General features: G+C 42.2%; 1 protein-coding gene across 1 annotated transcript in view; it reads left to right on the plus strand.

The window, feature by feature from the left end:
- The window catches only part of LOC145409685 (dipeptidyl peptidase 1-like), a 70,406-nt gene that overhangs the window by 24,875 nt on the left and 26,358 nt on the right, over positions 1-19,173 (plus strand). Inside the window, exons 5-7 of the mRNA XM_080280038.1 lie at positions 2,610-2,746; positions 13,051-13,176; positions 15,555-15,731. Of these exons, the coding sequence (XP_080136164.1) occupies positions 2,610-2,746; positions 13,051-13,176; positions 15,555-15,731 (440 nt within the window). The remainder of the gene's footprint in view (positions 1-2,609; positions 2,747-13,050; positions 13,177-15,554; positions 15,732-19,173) is intronic.

The following is a 19,173-nucleotide window of genomic DNA, read 5'->3' on the forward strand; positions in this document are numbered from 1 at the left end:
GAGGATTGGAAGTCTGGTATAATAATTCCCATGTACAAAGAAAAAGGGGAAAAAGAAGTGTGTGGTAATCATAGGGGCATTTGTCTTAGTGTAATAGGAAAAGTATATGGTAGGATACTTTTTGACAGAGTTAGGGAAATAGCTGATGAATTATTTAGAGAAGAACAGGGGGGTTTTAGGAAGGATAGATGTTGTGTAGATTAGATTTTTATTATTAGGTCGTTAGTGGAAAAGTATTGAGGGAAGGGAAAGAAGATGTATGCATCCTTCATGGATGTGGAGAAAGCATGTGACAGGGTTGATAGACAAGGAATGTGGAAAATATTAAGAGTATATGGAGTAAATGGGAAGTTGTTGAATGCTGTGAAGAGTATGTATGAGGGAGCTAAGGCTGCAGTCCGTGTGGAGAGTGAGCTGAATGAATTTTTCTATATGAATGTTGATTGAAACAGGGATGTGTCATGTCTCCATGATTGTTCAATCTGTATATGGATGGGTTTATAAAGGAGATACAAGGCATGGCAATGGATGTTGGAGCAGCCCTAATGAGAGAGGACAGCATTTGGAAACTCCCTGTACTGTTGTTTGCAGATGGTGCTGTATTGTTAAATGAAGATGAAGGAAAACTGCAAGGCTTGGTGAATGAGTTTGGGAGAGTGTGTAAGAAACAGAATTTGAAAGTGAATGTTGGGAACAGTAAAGTTATGGTCTTCGAAAGAAATGAAATCACTGGAGATAGTGTGAGGTTGGATGATGATGAAATGGAAAATGTGATTACATTTAAGTACTTGGGTAGTGTGGTGAGTATGGATGGAAGTTTGGAGAGTGAAGTGCTTGAAAGGGTACAACAAGGAAGAAAGGTAGCGGTTCTTTGAAAGCAGTGATAAGAAACGGAAGTGAGCATGGAAGTAAAAAAGTCGCTGCATAACAGTACTGTATTGTGATATGGTACCAACTGTGATGTATGGAAGAGAAGCTTGGACCTTGTTGGAAGGACACAAGTCATGAGTGAGAGCAGTGGAAATGAGTTATTTGAGTGGAGCATGTGGAATTACGTGGAGAGACAGACTGACAAATGAGAAAGTGATGGAGCATTGTGGTGTGGATGTGGATGTGATAGAAAGCATTAAGAGAAATACATTGAGGTGGTTTGGCCATGTGGAGAGGATGGAGAGCGAGAGGCTAAGGAGGAGAGTATATGTTAGTGAGGTGGAGGGGGGAGAGGGAGGGGGAGGCCAAGGATGAGATGGAGGGATGGAGTGGAGAGTTATATGAGAGAGGGGGGGGTGAGCTGGGAGCAGGGCAGTGAAATGGCAGGGGACAGGGCGAGCAGTCTGTTTGTGGCCAACCCTTATGGGATTAAGGGATCAGGCAATAGATAGATGCCGGTAGATTTAACTCTGAATTACTGAAAACTGTGGTTTGGCGTGGTCATTGGATTCACCTTCAAGGACCACGTACAGTACATCAAGAGGCAGTGCTCCACTGCTCCCCCAGACTCATTGCTCTCAGGGCAATTTCAGGGACAGACTTGGGGCAAAAATATGCAGTGTCCACACTGCAAATAAGACATTAGGTCAGTGACGTCCTATTCCTCCTTGGCATGGGTCGTCATCCCATCTAACATACAAAACAATGCCCTGTGCATCATAACTGGCTTCACCAGTACCATTCCCAGAGCCCACTGACACTTTGAAACCAAAGTCTTCCTTGTTAGAGAATATCCTGATATGAGAGGCACACAATTCTATGTGAAAGTCTGTACAGTACTCATACACAACACCCCTCTCATTTTAAGAGAGCAACACAACACAGCTAGACACAAAACAGTCACCATACAACCATTACCAGACCCTCTTCAGCAACATCCCACCTCCAGACACTCAAACACTAGCAGTGAAGAAACTCCGACATACCTATTGCATGCTCAGGGCAATACATCTTAATTTGAACACTATACTATGTTCCCTCCCCCTCTCCTAGGATCCCCTCTCCTAGCTAAGCATAGATTAGGACATCATCCAGCCCTCCCCAGTTACCAGATAACACATACCTCACTTGTCAAACGGGTCCAGACAACTTAGCACACAGAACGGAACACTGCACATCACATGTTATGCTGACACAGATACAACATCAACAGTATATGGAACATACCCTGCAGTAATTGGGTTTGCTGGGCCATGCATGACCAGGGTTAGGCAACAACAACAGCAACTTCTAATTCTTGTTTTATATACTATTCTTGTTTTATATACTACTGCATATTGACTGTCTTCTTTAATAACCTTTGTGCAGTCAGTAGTTGTTACTCCCAAGCCTTGTGTTATAGACTACTGCTTATCAATTATCTGTCTTAATTATATTTAACCAGTCAATAGGCATTATTCCTAAGCCTTGTTTCAGTCAATAATTTATTGATTATCTGCCCTAATAACCTTTGTGCAGTCAGTAGTTGTTTACTTCCAAGCCTTGTTTTATCTACAGTATTGTACAGTACTACTGTTCACGATTATCTGCCTAATGACCCTTGTGCGGTCAGTAGACGTGATTCCTCCTCCTCCTCCTGCAAATACTTCAGTAACCCTTTTTTTCAACTTTATCCACAGGAATTTGAGCACTATAGGGTGAATGAAGATTTTCTGCACGCCATAAATGAATCTCAGAGCAGCTGGGTTGCTGGCATCTATCCTGAGTATGAACAGATGACCCACCGAGACCATCTGAGGAGAGCTGGTGGCATTGTGTAGGTTTATCAGTGGAACATAACCCATTCAGTCCAAGGACATCTTTCTGGTTCTGTTTAAGCTACTGTCCTTTCAGAGGCTTTATTTAACTTTTGATAGACTTTTTGACTTAGATGTTACCTTCATGAATGCCTTTATTATGAGAAGCTTTATAGAAGTTGAATTAAATTTTCAAGAGACAGCAAGAGTAAACTAAAATGGATATCATGTAAAACCAAAAATTACAGTGATGCAAAATGATTACTAGCTCACCCATCCAGACCATCTGAGGAGACCTAGTGCCATAGTGTATGGTTCACTGGATTGGTGCTGGAGAGGGACACCTGCACATGGTGGCACTGATATAACCAAGAGGCTCCTCTTCCTGGTTGTACAAAAATCCCTCACCTACCTCCCTACCTCCTAAAGGAAGGTGGTGGACTGCCGGAGAAGGTCGAGCTTGCAGTCTGCTGGGTTCACATTTCAGATGAACTCTGGGCTAGAAATACTACTACTACTATCATTGGATTTCATTCTTTTCAGTCTGAGTGCATCGTGATCATCATCATCATCATCATCATCATCATCATCATCTAATCCTGTGTTGCCCCATGAGGAGCCTAGTAGCCTGGGGCTAGGCAAGTTGGTCCTGACATTTAAGATAGTGACCAGCCTCACTCATCCCTAAGTGGCATTACGTGAGCAATAAACCCCAACCTTTCCTTGGATATAAGCCTACAAAGGCTCAATCCGACTGGAGCTCCTTAATTGCCCACTAAACCACCAAGTGCCATAGTTAATATTTATTTTGTTCTTGCTGATGCCAGTTGATTTTACTGTATATATTTAGTCTAGCCCTTCTATCTGGTAATAGGAATTAATGATTTATCCTTGCTGCTTCCATACTTTTCTTCTTTTAAAGTTTGAGGACACATTTTTAATGAAAGGGTAAATGAAGGCTACACATAACCTCCCTAGTTTGAGAAGTGTATCCTAATGTGAATGAAATTGTCTGGAGATAGCAGGTATAAACTGAATAATAGATCTTCAGTGTGAAATGGTTAACAATAAAGTACAGTGGAATCTCCAAAATCGTGGCTTTATGGTACTGAGCACACATCGCGATTTGAGAGTTCTGTGATTTAGAAATAACTAATCTTATGGGGAAAATTACATATGGGTCTGTCGTCTCGAAGAAGTTGCCCCCCTTACTCCAAACCTACATCAAACTGGTCACCAACAAACACTAACAACCTGAAAAGGCAGTTAGTAGAGCATATTTAATGGGAATGAACAACATTGTAAGATCCTTATTTGACTCTGATGAAATTGCTTGAATGGACGGGAGAAGGGATAGGGGTTCCGAGGCTTGAGAGGGACTAGGGCCTCACAGCGTGAGATGGGTGTGCTGCTGCCTCTGTGCCAGTTCCTCATCATCATCCTCCCTCAGGAACCCATGAAAGTCCTGTGTAGAGACAAAGGTAGCAGTGTCATTGTTGCCCTCAGCTGCCTCCATGTCATCATGAAAGTCGGCTACGTATGGAATGGTGGGCAACTTTGGCTTTCTTCTCACAGCCGCCAATCCTCCTCATTACAGTACATCTAACTTTTGGGTGTAAATTAACATTGGCTTCTTCCCCTTCCTCAAAGAAGTTGTAGGCTTAGGAGGGTTATGATTGCCCATGGTAACACTGGGCAGGCAGAGGAAGCATGGTGGGGGGAATATCCATGTAAACCACACATTAACAATGGAGAGGAGACAATGCACTGAGCCGGTCATGGGGGCGTCAAGCGCATGCAACCTTCATGCTTGGCATGGGAGGGAAGTGCTGTGATTCGTGTTATGCTTGAATATGATTGGTGTTGTAACTGCCATGCTTGACTGCGATTGGTTTACCCCCGGCCAGACACACGGATGTGAGGTAACGGTGGCATGTATTACATGAGGCATCAGAAAAGTGTCGCTTTTGAGGCTGCATACAGGAATTTTGTGTAATTTCTATAATTTACCAATGTTGCAAACTGTTGCATGATGTTGCCACGAATTATGAATCTGGTATTTAGGATCGCACAATTTAGGAAGTTCCACTGTACACTCAATCATTGAGTAATGTGGACAAGAGGGACTGGACAGGACCAGGCTACTCAAACCTGCATCACTCAAACAGTATGTTTGCATGTTTAATGGTACAGTATGTTCTGGCGACTTCCAGAACTCTAACTTTTACCCCTTCTTTCCACCCTACCTGACATAAATTACTCCTGTACTTATACATTGTTGGAAGGACACAAGTCAAGAGTGAGAGCAGTAGAAATGAGTTATTTAAGAGGAGCCTGTGGAGTCACATGGAGAGACAGGCTGACGAATGAGGATATAAAGGAGCGTTGTGGTGTTGATGTGGGTGTGATAGGATGTGTTATGAGGAACACACTGAGGTGGTTTGGCCATGTGGAGAGGATGGAGGGTGAAAGACTGACGAAGAGAGTGTATGTGAGTGAGGTGGAGGGAGGAAGAGGGAGGAGGAGGCCGAGGATGAGATGGAGGGATGGGGTGGAGAGGTATATGAGAGAGGGGGGTGTGAGTTGGGAGCAGGGCAGTGAAATGGCGGGGGACAGGGCGACTTGGAGGCGATTTGTTTATGGCCACCCCAAACGGGATTGAGGCGTCTGGCAATAGATAGATAGACTTATACCCACCATCAGGTAAAATGCCGAAAGAGATATCTATCTATCTATCTATCTATAGCCCGACGCCCTAATCCCGCAAAGGGTGGCCGCAGACAAAACGCCTCCAAGTCACTCTGTCACCCACCATTTGACTCCCCTCCCCCCAACTCACCCCCCCCTCCCTCATATACCTCTCAACTCCATCCCTCCACCTCATCCTCGGTCTACCTCTCCCTCTCCCTCCCTCCACCTCACCTACATACACCCTCTTAGTCAGTCTTTCATTCTCCATTCTCTCCACATGTCCAAACCACCTCAGTGTATTTCTCCTAATCTTTTCAACCACATCCACATCTACCCCACAACGTTCCTTCACTTCTTCATTCGTCAACCTGTCCCTCCACGTCATAACTGTTGTAATTATGGTAGGTGGGGGCACCCATCATCCACTCACTCAATGTAGTGTTGCCTTATGGTCATTACACTGAGTGACAAACCATTTACTACACTGGGTGGTAACCATGTAATCTGGGTTTTTGGCCAGGTTAACTGTTTCCCAGATTCTCCTATCTAAAATCACTAAATCATGGTGGATGTGTCAGAGAGCTTTGGAGGGCCGAATACGTGCCCAGGGCCCCATCCAAATGGGCAGGTTCGCGTGGCCATGTGGAATGTGAAAGGTGTGAATGAGAGCAAGAGGGTGGAAGCAGTGAATGTTTTCAAGAGGGTAAGGTATGCCATGATGGCATTGTGTGAAACAAAGATGAAAGGGTGTGAAGTGAAGGTGTGGGAGGGTGCGAAATGTGTAAGGTCGGGCATGAGTAGGCGAGGAAGATGCAAGAAAGGAGTTGCTGTGTTGATGAATGTAGTGTGGCAGAATGGAATGAGAGATTACAAATATGTCAGTATGAGATGTATTTATGTCAAGTTCAAGTTTGAAGTGAAATTGGTGGTGATTGTGGCATATGCATCGTGTAATGACAGAAGTGAGAGAGAGAAAGACAGGTTTTGGGATGAGCTGAATGATGTAGTAGAAGAAATCCCCTGGAACTATAAAAAGTTTGTAATGGGTGATATGAATGGTAGAGTAGGCACTGGTCCTGGTAATGATAGAATGGGTAGCAGTTGAATACCAGAAGCGAATGATAATGGAAAGTGACTGAAGGAGATGTGTCAGGAAAGGAGCTTGTGCATTTATAATTATTACTTCAAACATAAAGATGCACATAAATATACATGGTACAGAAGGAATGGAGATCGCGTTGAAAGGAGCCTGATTGATTACGTGCTAGTAGAGAAATCGGTGCTGGGAAATGTTGCTGATACGAGGACAGGGAGAGGATGTTGTGGAAATTTGCAGATCATATGACAGAGGTATGCAAGATCAAGTTGAGAGGAGTGAGTTGGACCAAGAGAGAGAGAGGAGCAGTCAGGGCGAGAGACTGAAAGTAGAGAAGTTGAGGATCAAAGAAATGGCAGATGAATACAGGGCCAAAGTACGGGAGGAGTTAAAATCAGTGAATCGGAGTCGAATGGATCTGGACAATTTGTGGAAAACATATAGGGATTGCTTAGTTTGGAATGCCAAAGCGGTGAGTGATGTGGCATAAGTAACTATGAAGAAGAAAGGTAGGGCATGGTGGGATGAAGATGTTAAGAGAGCATTGGAGGAAAAGAAGTGACTAGAGTGGATACAGGACTGGGGTTCAGTTGAAATAAGAACCCAGTATATTGAGAGCAAGAAGCACATAAAGGGACTAGTGAAGAGGAAAAAGGAGGAGGTAAATGACGATCTAGGAAGAAAAATGAATGCAAATTACTCTGAAAATAGGGGTTATTCTGGAAAGAGGTGCAGAAGTGATATTGGAAAGAAATGTGAAAGTGTGAAAGATGTAAGTGGTAGATTATTAACCCATTTGGATGAAGTAAGGACCAGATGTAAAGAACATTTTGAAAGTCTGATGAATGGGAATGGAGAGAGCAGAGTGGCTGTACGGATGATTGGTTTTGGGGGTGTGCAGAGAAGGAATGCAGTGTCAGGAAACGAGACACTTGCAGAAGTGAAGAACACTGTGAAACATCTGAAAAATGGGAAAGCAGCTGGTGTTGATAAGGTATATGCAGAGATGATTAAGTGTAATGGAGAGAGTGGAATGAAGTGCTTGTTGGAGATATGTAAGAAGGCATGGATGAGTGAAACTGTGCCAGTAAAGTGGAAAAAGGCTGTGATTGTACCCCTGTACAAAAAAAAAGGTTTGCTAAGTGGGTGCAAGAATTATAGTGGCATAAGTCTGCTTAGTGTTGTAGGGAAGGTATATGGAAGAATTGTTGTAGGGAAAGTAAGAGAGATATCACAAGTCCAAGTGATTGATGAACAGGGTGGCTTTAGGAGTGGCAAAGGATGTGTGGATCAGTTATTTGCAGTGAGATAGATAGTGGAGATGGTTTGTGAGAAGGACTATATGGTGTTTGTGGCATTCATAGATCTGATGGATCTGGAAAAAGCGTACGACAAAGTAGACAGAGAAGGATTTTGGAAGGGTTTGCATATGTACAGTGTAGATGGTAAGCTGCAAGGTGCCGTCAAGAGTTTTTATGATGGTAGTGAGGCATATGTAAGGGTGAATGGGCATCTAAGTATATGGTTCACGATCAGTGTGGGCGTGCAACGAGGTTGTGTGATCCCAAATGGTTTCCCGTACACCGGGAAACCATTTGCTGTGCTGGGTGGAAACCTTATAACCAAATTATAGGGCCTGGTGGTTTAGTGAGTGATTACGACGCACAAGTCGGATTGAGCTGGTGCAGGTTTATATCCAAGGGGAGGTTTGGGTTTATGGCCACCCCAAACGGGATTGAGGCGTCTGGCAATAGATAGATAGATAGGTTTGGGTTTATTGCTCACGTAATGCCACTCAGGGATGAATGAGGCTGGTCGCTCTCATCTGAAATGTCAGGACTATCTTGCCTAGCCCCAGGCCATTACACTCCTCATGGGGCAACAGAAGATTGGATGATGGGTGGATGGATGGTGAGGTATGTGTCAGGGTGAATGGGTATCTAAGTAAATGGTTCACGATCATTGTGGGCATGCGACGAGGTTGTGTGTTGTCCCCATGGCTCTTCAGTATATATATATATATATATATATATATGGATGGGGTGATCAGAGAAGTAAAAACTCAAGTAGTGGAGAGAAGGATGACGTTGATAATGAATGGTGGTGGATGAAATATCTCAAATTTGATGTATGTTGATGATGCAGTACTACTTGCAAATACCAGACAAGATCCTAGTAGACTAGTGCAGAGTTTTGTAAATGTCTGCAAACATCGTGCATTGAGAGTAAATGTAGAAAAGAGTTAGGTGGTGGTTATTGAGAGAGAAGGTGATTCCCAGTTTGATGTTGTAGTAAATGGAGAGAGACTGGAACTGGGGAGAGAGTTTAAATACATGAGTACAGTGATAGAAAAGAGAGAAAAATGTGCAAAAGAAGTGGCAAGTAGAGTGGCACAAGAAAGGAAGGTAGCTGGTGCTAAGAAGGCCTTAATAAGAAGCAAAGGCTTGAGTGTTGCAGCTGCCTGCATGAAGGAGTGATAGTGCCAACTTTAACATAACAGTGTGAGACTATGGTGTGGCTTGAAAATGAAAAGTCAAGAGTAAGAGCAGTGGAGATGGGACTGCTGAGGTACATATGTGTAGTACAGAGAGTGGATGGGATACAGAATGATGTGATACGTGGAAGATGCAGAGTGAGGAAGTCTGTGGACACCAGAATTGAAGAGATAGTATGGTCATCTGGAGAGAATGGATAGCAACAGAGTGATGAAAAAGGTATATCTGAGCGAATTTGAAGGAGGGAGGAGGTGTGGTATGCCAAGAAAAAGGTGCAATGATATCGTGGATGAGTGTGTGAGGAAGAGATATGATAGTTGGTGAGGCTAAGGGACTGACAAGAAATCGAGCTGGCTGGATGAATTTTGCGCAGAGAAACATATGACCAGGGATTTGGCACCCCTTTTTAAAGTGACAGTGTTCAGATTGACTCTGTCAGATAGGTACAGTATATGTGAAGCTGCAGTATGTGGTGAAACCTTTTGTCCTGTCATTTGGAGCCAGGATTCTGTGGGCATGAATATTGAGTGAAAGTGTAGCCCATTGAATTGGGCAATTCTGGCTCTCTGGACGTTGCTACTCCTAACCCCAGCGTAGGGTGGGCAGGGGTCTGGATGGTGATGATGATGATGATGATGATGATGGTAATGAATTAAGAACATGAATGGTATTAAATGTAGCTTTAACAAAAACAAAAGTTGGGGTGGGTACCCTTGTGTTGTTGATGCATAACTCCCCAGCACTCTCTCTCTGTCCCCCACCACCAATGTTGTTGTTGTCATAAAGTTGCACCCTCTCTTGAATCATGTGACCTTCGGTAGGGTTGTTCTTTCCTTGATGCTCCTCATAATGCCCTTTGAGTTTCTCATTCAGCTTCAGGACAACATTACGAACTTTCACTGCTGCCAGGTTCGCATCACCAGGGTTCCCACCCACAATATTCTTTATCTTCACCCGGTCCTTCTAAATTGTTTTGATGTTGCTTCATTTATGCCTTTTTTTTTTTTTTTTTTTTTTTTTTTTTTTTGCCTGCCTCTTTCCCTGCTTTAACTCCTTTACTATCTCATACTTCTGGGTGTACGTGAAGGTGTGCTGCTTTCTGGGTGGCTGGGGCTGATCATGTGACATGACTAGGAGTCACTGTCTTCACTTGACACTCAAACACAGATCAAATCTTGCTGCACAGCATGGGTATAACTCGGTGTGATACAAGAAAGGACTCGTAGCTGTATAATTAGTTGGTCCGAAATGTGTTGGGGAAGCGCGAAATCGATCGAAGAATGTGGAATCAAATGCTAACTTACGAGAACACATGGATGAAAGAGAAATTTTTTTCTGATTAGCAAACATTTTCATTCCCATTCGTACTCTAAAACTGCAAAACCCATAAATATTTGTTTAACCATATGGCCATGAGTGTGCCCAGGACAGGTACCTGGATGTAAGCCTGCCAATCATGGTGGGTGATGTCAATGCGCGTGACTTTCATATTTCGTCGCCAGGCCAGCCAACTTCCCGCGTGAGCTCGATTTCTTCCCTGTGTTAATTATGACCTATTGCACTATGTTGAGCATTTTAAAACAAAAACATATCACTCAGCCGGTCATTACTCAAGGATTGAGTGTGCATTGTTGGCAGGAAGTGAAAATTGTATGCTTTTGTAGGTTTCTCACATACTTCAGTGCTAAATGAATAGAGATTGTAAAGAATAATATGTGCACTTTGTAAAAAAAAGTACTGATAGAAGTTCCACGATGGGTTTTACTCAATAACCATGGGTCCCACTCTGTGGCATTGGCCCTGGTTTTAATGGGATGCAATACGAGGTTCTACCTAAAAGTTCCAGTAATTTGAATATTGCTGGAAAATAAGTTACCCTACCTCCAAGTTCTCACTGCCGTCTTCGAAGTAGTCCCCTTGGGCATGTATACATTGGTCTCAGCGTTTTTTTCCATGAGTCCATGCATCCCTGGAAGGCTTCAGGCATGATGATCTTGAGCACCTCCTGTGATTCTGCCTGGATCTCCTCAATTGAGTCAAATTGATGCCCTTTCAGTCATAATTTCAGCTTGGGAAACAAGAAAAGTCGCAGGGGGCAAGGTCAGGCGAATAGGGTGGGTGGGGAATGACTACTGTGTTACTGGAAGCCAGGAACTGCCGGACAACAATTGATGTGTGGGTGGGGCGTTGTCGTGATGCAGGACCCAATCCTTGTTCTTCCGCTGTTCAGGACGTTTGTGGCGGATGTTCTCCCTCAGAAGCTGCAAAACTTCACAGTAAAACTTTCCGCTGACAGATTGACCAGGTGGGACGAATTCCTTGTGAACAATTCTTTGGATATCGAAGAAAATGATCAACATCGGCTTGACATTGCTGTACCATTGCAAAACCACCAAACCACCTACACACCACGTTACAATAGTAAGTGTAGCTCAACACATCTGCTCACAGACATGGCTGGGTCCACACTGATGCACAAGGGGTGCTGCTGACTCCTCCTAGCGGCAAAAGGCAAAACTGCAAACGGTTAGCTCCCTCGGTTCAAATTACTGGAACTTTTGGGTAGCACCTCGTATGCTGATTTTCTGCGTTATCCATAAAAATGGAAATTCACATGAAAATTGATTAAAGCCTCAGTATTTTAATTTAAATCAGAGTTGTTATGCTTTTGGTATTTTTAAAATATAGTCTGGAATATTTTGACATAAAATAATTGCTGAGTCACGTTGGGATACATAGCGATCTGCCAGTGAGGGTACGTTTTCAGTTAAACATTGATTATTGTTATTGGGAGGTACCCGTTGGCTGTGTCTTCACACTTTGATACATTTGTTATCTGAATTTTATTTTTTTATTTGATGAATAAATTTCATCAGTTCCACACTGCATATACTGTTAATGTAATTTACTGTAAGATAGTATTTATGGAAGTGCCTTCTCTGTCATCTCCATCAAGTACCCTGCTTGTCACCTGCAGTAATGCCAGTAGAAGTGTCATTTTTTCCCTATAGTGGTGGCAAGTGTTACTTTGTTAAAATTACAGTATTACTGTACTTACCTGTACATTTTTCTGGATTGATAATTTTTTTTAATGTACCGGTAGTTTGATTGCTGTAGAAAACAACAGAGGGAGAAGTGACTTAATAAGTTGGACAGGCCTGAATCTCATATATTCCGACTAATCAAGAGTTCACTTTAATAGCCTTAGAACATCACAAGTTGTACTTATCATTTATGATATCATCAGACCCTGTCCTGCTCTACATTTTTTATTGTGTAGTGGTAGGTGGGGTTGCTCACCATCCACTCACTTATTGTAGTGCTACTCTTGGTTGCCTGCCCATTTTCTCTCTTCATTCCTTCTTTCCATACATCCTCTCCTGTCTGTCTTTCTTTCATTCTTTCCTCTTCTTTCTGTCTGTGGTGACTCTACACTGAGTGACAAGCCAAATGGTTTCCTGTACACCAGGAAACCATTTACTACACTGGGTGGTAACCATATAACCAAATTATGGCATCTGGTGATTTCGTGGGTAATTAAGACGCTCCAGTCGGATTGAGCCCGTGTAGGTTTATATCCAAGGGGTGGTTGGGGCTAATTGCTCACATAATGCCACTCAGAGATGAGTGGGGCTGGTCACTCATTTTAAATGTCAGGATCAATTTGCCTAGCCCCAGGCTACTATGCTCCTCATGGGGCAACATAGGATTGGATGATGGATGGATGGATGTACCAGTTTAACAATATATTTGTAGTATTGACACAGTTTAGGTTTTTAGTATTACAGCTGTATTATGAATAGTGAATGAGAAAAGATGTAATCAAGCCCTAAATTTTTTATGGTCATTGATGGAACATTTATAATTATTGAGTGTAATCATCCTGCATCCCATATTAGGTACATTATATAGTCATCATCATAGAAGTGTTAGCTTTCTTCTTACTTCAGAAATTGATGTTAAACACTGGGGGCTTGTCCATATCTTGTCCAGTCTCAGCTTTAATAATTTGATCCTAAGTGCATGGTGTAACATCCCACAGGTCAACATTGATGGGTCGTGTCAAGGCATCCAAGCCCACCTTTTTCTCACGAGTGCGTGCTGCTTCCCTGCCAGAGGCCTTCGACTGGCGTAATGTGTCTGGGATCAACTATGTGTCTCCTGTCAGGTATGGTAATAGGTTTTTGTCATGCATCACACTTGGCATAGCAATCCTACATGCCACACACCTTCACATGTCACCACTTGGACACATACCAATTTTCCATGTTAAATAATAAGTAAGAACTGTCTCATTCAGGACTGGTTTAACCTCTGCCTGTCGGGTGTCATTGACCAGTGACATCAGCCTTCCTGGTACCAACTGCCGGATGTCATTGATAGAGGCATGTCAGAATTTTAATTGACATGCCTTCATGGAAGGACGCAGCAGTTACATATAGTCACCTCTAATGTTAGCAAGAAGCAGGCAGGAAATGGAAGAGAACGTAAGTAGAAAGCAAACGAGTGGGTGGTGGTTACAATTGGGATTCACCACCAGAATGTAAAATAGTTACCTTGCCACTCATGGATAATTGAGGCTGGTCACCCTCATCTTAAATGTCAGTACCAACTTGCCTAGCCCTGGGCTCCAATGCTCCTATGCTCCTCTTGGGGCATCATAGGATTGGATGATGATTGAATGATTGCTTGAACCTTCATTCACCTTGCCTTAACTCCTCACATAGGAAATTAGCAGATTTGACTTAACTATATCTTCCAGCAGAAGGAAATTGCTCTCTTTTGGTGCCATATACAGGTACAGTATATTCTATCTATCTATCTATTGCCAGACGCCTCAATCCCGTTTGGGGTGGCCACAAACAGATTGCCTCCACGTCACCCTTTCCCCCGCCATTTCACTGCCCTGCTCCCAACTCACCCCTCCCTCTCTCATATACCTCTCCACCCCATCCCTCCATCTCATCCTCGGCCTCCCCCTCCCTCTTCCCCCCTCCACCTCACTCACATACACTCTCTTTGTCAGTCTCTCACCCTCCATCCTCTCCACATGGCCAAAACTATGGTATGAGATAAAAACTATGGTATGAGATTAAATGGGAAAGTTAGTGTGAGTAATTGTTGATGGTGCTGGTGGTGCACCTGCTCTGCTCCCCTGCAAAACCACCAGAAAACTTGGATCCAACTTGCCATAGCTCCTCCCACAAGCAGCATAGCAGCCTTAACAGCATCTTGCAGAAGAAGGATAGTGATTTCTGCTACAGTATTACCAGGTAAACTGGTATTATAATTAGGATTGCTGGAATGGATTATGAGATACAGAAGTGATTCAAAGTGAGCAGCTACAGGTGGTGATGATGACTAGACTACATTGCCCCACCTTTGAAACACCTTAAGATTGGCCTCATTCATCACTCCTGCCACAAACAGCATAGCAGACTCAATTTATGGCATTTTGAAGCTCAATGTTAGTGCTTTCCAAACCACAACCAGGGCTGGCAGGGAGGGGTTAATAGTAGCATCAAGGGTGTTTTGTTGGGTCTTGTGGAAGATCTGTACAGGCTGTTTTAACGAAAATCAAATGATCAGACTTGGCATCTGCTCCACCCCAAGATCAAATTTGTATCCTTTCAGATAGCAAACCACTTCTCTAAAACATGTGATTTGTGATAATATTGTATAATTTTATCAACTTCCATACCTTACATTCTCACAGACTCATATAGTATACCATATCTATCTACCTTCTTGAGTAAGCTTCTCTCCCTCCCCTCCTTCACACTCAAATACATATTCTAGTTTCACCTCCATATTTTATCAGTTCTCTTCATATGACCATATCATATAAGCATATTCTTTTCTTGCCTTTTTTCACTGGATATCCTTGTGCCACATCTTTCACAGATAATTGTGCTTCTTATCTTGTCTACTCAGTGCAACCTCCACACATTCTTTAACTGTCACATTTTCACTGTTCTTACTTATAATTTTCACATTCATGCCATACCAGTTTCAAATCCATCTGTTACTGTACATGTCACACTCATGCTATACTCCAAAATCTGACATCCATTCATCATCTAGTCCTCAAGAATAGTGACTCACCTCTTTTATGTGAGCAAAAACCATCCCCATGTATTCTTTTTCTTTTTAAATATGCAAGCACCTCTAGGAGTTACTGTGTCTGTCTGTTTTTCACTAATTTTCAGAAATTAGATGCTTCATGTCTGTAGACTTTAGCAAACCCACACAACACAATACAACCACCACACAATGCAACACAGCACAGCACAGCACAGCACAGCACAGCACAGCACAGCACAGCACAACACAACACAACACATCATACCAACCTTGTACGCTACACCTCACAAAATCACTTCTACACCACACTGTACCAGGGGCATTAACTTGAGGGCCATGAAGATTATGCATCTAATACTTTTATTCTTGTTCCATATACATTGAAAAAAAATCTCCTAGATATAGCCATTTTGTCATGTCAGTGGGTACAAGTGTTAATAAGACTTAAAATTGCTTTCCCAGGGATCAAGGTAACTGTGGATCATGCTATGCATTTGCGTCCATGGCTGGGCTGGAATCTCTTGTACGCATCCTGACCAACAACACCAAGCAACCAGTATTCTCACCTCAGGATGTGGTGGGCTGCTCACTTCTCTCTCAGGGCTGTGATGGAGGATTTCCCTACCTTATTGCTGGCAGGTAGGGATGATTTAGATGTAACAAGGGACTTATTTATTTTTTATTTACACTTAGCCCACTAAGCAATTGCATTTCTCTGCTATTGCAGGTACCTAAAAAACGAAACAAACATGACTATCTTGCTCCAAATATGGGCTATAACTCACCGGAAATGGTGGAAAAAATTCAAAAAGTCCGGGTGCTATGGTATCACCGAGCGTGGGGTGATTCACATGCCAACTGGGTGTGACATCAGAATGTCGGGCACTGTGATTGGCCGCCCGCCAACTGAACATTCCCGCCAGGGCTGCCAGATTCACGTCTTTTACAATTGTTGTTGACAGTATTACTTTGGATGGACATTTTAGGCAATAAAAACAATCGTTTACTGTTTATATTGTTCAAAAATTGCTGTATTCACGAACATGGAAGAAGTTGGCCTTCTGGCCTTTTTTAATAAGAAATCCAGCTGTTTGGCCTTTTTCGTTCAGAATAATCTGGCAGCCCTGATTCCTACATCGCCGTTCAAGTGCACGTCCCCTCAGAGTGAAGTGGTAGCCGTATTGAATTTTTTTTTTTTTTTTTTTTATAATAATGGCTGATATACCCCAACCCCATCCTCCCATCATTGCCCAGCGTAATGCGGTGACACCTGCAAGGGAAATCAAGAAGAGGAAGAACTTAACTTACGCTCAGAAATATGAAACTGTGCAGTCGATCGACAAGGGTGAAACAAAACGAAGTGTTTGAAAGAAACTTGGGGTAAGTGAGTTGACACTGTGAGGTACAGTATTTACCAAAAACATGACCATATCAAGGCCCATGTGAATCTTGACCCATCAGAAGCAGGTTCCCAAACTGTGTGTAGCCATAATTGTCATAAAGACTTTGTAGTTACTTGTAGAGAAGTATATTTTAGACTTGTGGTCGAGCGGCTTTTATATCTTGTAGTAGTTTCCCCACCAGATGTCATGTAGTGACGGGAGAGGTAAAGAATAGTATGGGACTATTTTTATTTGTCTTGGAAATATTAAACAGGTATAATAGTATAAGTCCTGGGTAGCTACCTCCCTGTCTCGCTATCTCTCTCTCGCTCTCTGTTCTAAGGCTAATCTCCGTCTCGACCTCTCTCTAGGGTCGCTTGTCTCCTTCTAAACTCTCTTTCCTAAAATCTGGTGTAGTAGGGTGTGTGTGTCACGTATGTTCCTCATGGCAACAGAACTTTCTCACGAGAGGACTGCTGACAGCTAACTGCATCATCTCCTTACTGGCCGCTGTCGTCAGCTTTCCTCCGTGTAAGCGTTTAGCGCTGCTCTCTTATCGCAAACACAACACATTCTCATCATTTGACTTCCTGCTTCTATCTGTCTCTCTATCTATCTATTTATCTATCTATCTATTATGTAGTCCTATATTTGCTCGGCGCGCGAAAATGGCGTACCATCGACATTTAATAGTTATAATATATTAATACATACTACATACACATTATAATGAACTTATAAGCTAATTAAGTGAAATACATAATATTGTAAAGTAACATAATTGTATGAATATTGTATACATATATTATTCATAGTAAATAGTGATTATTCAGTAATATTACATTTTAAATAAGTTGAATACATATTGGAATAAATGCATTAAAGTAAATTATTTAACTGTAATACAGTATGTACTTGGGTTATTATAGTGAAATGCATACATGCAAGAATAAAAATAGTTTAAAATTAAGATTATTGTAAGAGTTATTAATATTTCATTTAAAGATAATGGTACTGGTCTGCCATATATGGGTCATTCTTCTTTGTGTTATTATTATTATTATTATTTTTTTTTTTTTTTTTTTTATATATAATTAATACTATATACAAAATATATACACTTCATTCAGGGTGGTTAACTGTGATGTTAACTCTCCCCCCACTAAACAATGACTCCAAATTAGCAATTCTTGCATGCATTCTGTGCATGGCCAACAGCAATACTGCAACCACAATGCAGATAATTATAAAGACAGAAGGTGCTTGGCTATACACATAATATGGGTTGAACATACTCAAACTCAAATCTTCCCAGGGCTTCATAGTTTCATTGATCAGCTGCATAGTTTCAAACTTAGGTGAAGTCAGCTTAATACTTGTGCTCATGTTTAAGTCCATATCAGGCAGTGGGTGGAAATGTTTGTGTGTATGGTTGATAATGGCGTAGTGATTGATGGTGGAAAAAGTAGACATGGATGGTGTAAATACCGCACAGTAGTCTGGTGCTATGTATAATCCTGAGGCTGATGTATGAGATGGTGGTATATCTGGACAGACTATGTAAACTGATGTGTTATGAGGGAAATAAAAAAACTGCGAGTGTCCAATGCGTTGATGGTGTACAAGTTTATCTGGAGCAAAAGTGAAGTTGCAATGATGATGAATATTGTTATTGCTGATGATAGCCATTTCACAAGGGACCGTATCAGTAGGCTGAAACGTGAAAATGTACGCAGGACAAAGATGAACAGCATGTAAGGATGTGCGGCACTTTCGCTCAATCGTTGACTCACTTGCGAAAGTGACAGTGTCTCTGCCTCTTGGAGACCATGATGAGTTCGGTGTCTGTGTTGATGTTGATGATGACTAAAGTGTTGTTGTTTCTATAGGGGAAGGGGTGTATTTGGTATACTGTGAACAGGTCTTCCGTGATGAATGGTACATGAACTATCACTGATGTTGGTGTTAGTGTTGCTTCCAAGTACGGGTAATATTGCATAAATTCCCTACTGCGGAACAATGGCTTCAATTTATGTTTATGTATGCCTTGACTAACTATCTGACGTAGCTCATGAACTGGGAGTAAGTCATTTGTGATCTTGCCATCACCAGCATTCGAAATTCCTTGCATAAGTGCCCGGAAATGATCTCTAGTGTTCTCTAATTGTAGTAGAATCGTGTCAATATGTTCTGTGATGATGGAGAAGTGCTGGAAAAGGGTAACGTTACCCTCCAAGTCATTTATTTTATCTATACTCTCGAGAGCTACGTTTTCTGCTTGTTTCAGATTTTTCACAATTGTTTTCATTGCTGAGTTCTGTCCTGTGATGAATTTATCTTGGTATGTTAGTACCTGAGCTATCTTATTAAATTTTTTGTTTATTTCTTTAAGGTCATCCTCTGTAGCCAATCCAAAGATGTTCCCAAGAATTGCGCCCGCCCAGATCGAACAAACCGCGCTTTGGCGAGTACGTGTGATATTGTTCCTGTCGCTCAGCACCTCTGTTCCATAAGATGGGAGATCTTGGATCATGACGAGCATAGTTGACTTCGCCTGTTCTAGTTTCCATTTCGCTAACTTCACCATTTCATCCACTTCCTTGGTGATATGTGATTGTGAAACATAATTCCCTATCTTGAAGTCCAGAGTTCGCATCGGCGCCGCAAGTCTTTCTATATAAGTAGGTAAGTCATACAAG

Source organism: Coenobita brevimanus, chromosome 82, assembly GCF_032717465.1.
Source record: "Coenobita brevimanus isolate Jiangsu-jjx chromosome 82, ASM3271746v2, whole genome shotgun sequence".
NCBI classification, from domain to species: domain Eukaryota; kingdom Metazoa; phylum Arthropoda; class Malacostraca; order Decapoda; family Coenobitidae; genus Coenobita; species Coenobita brevimanus.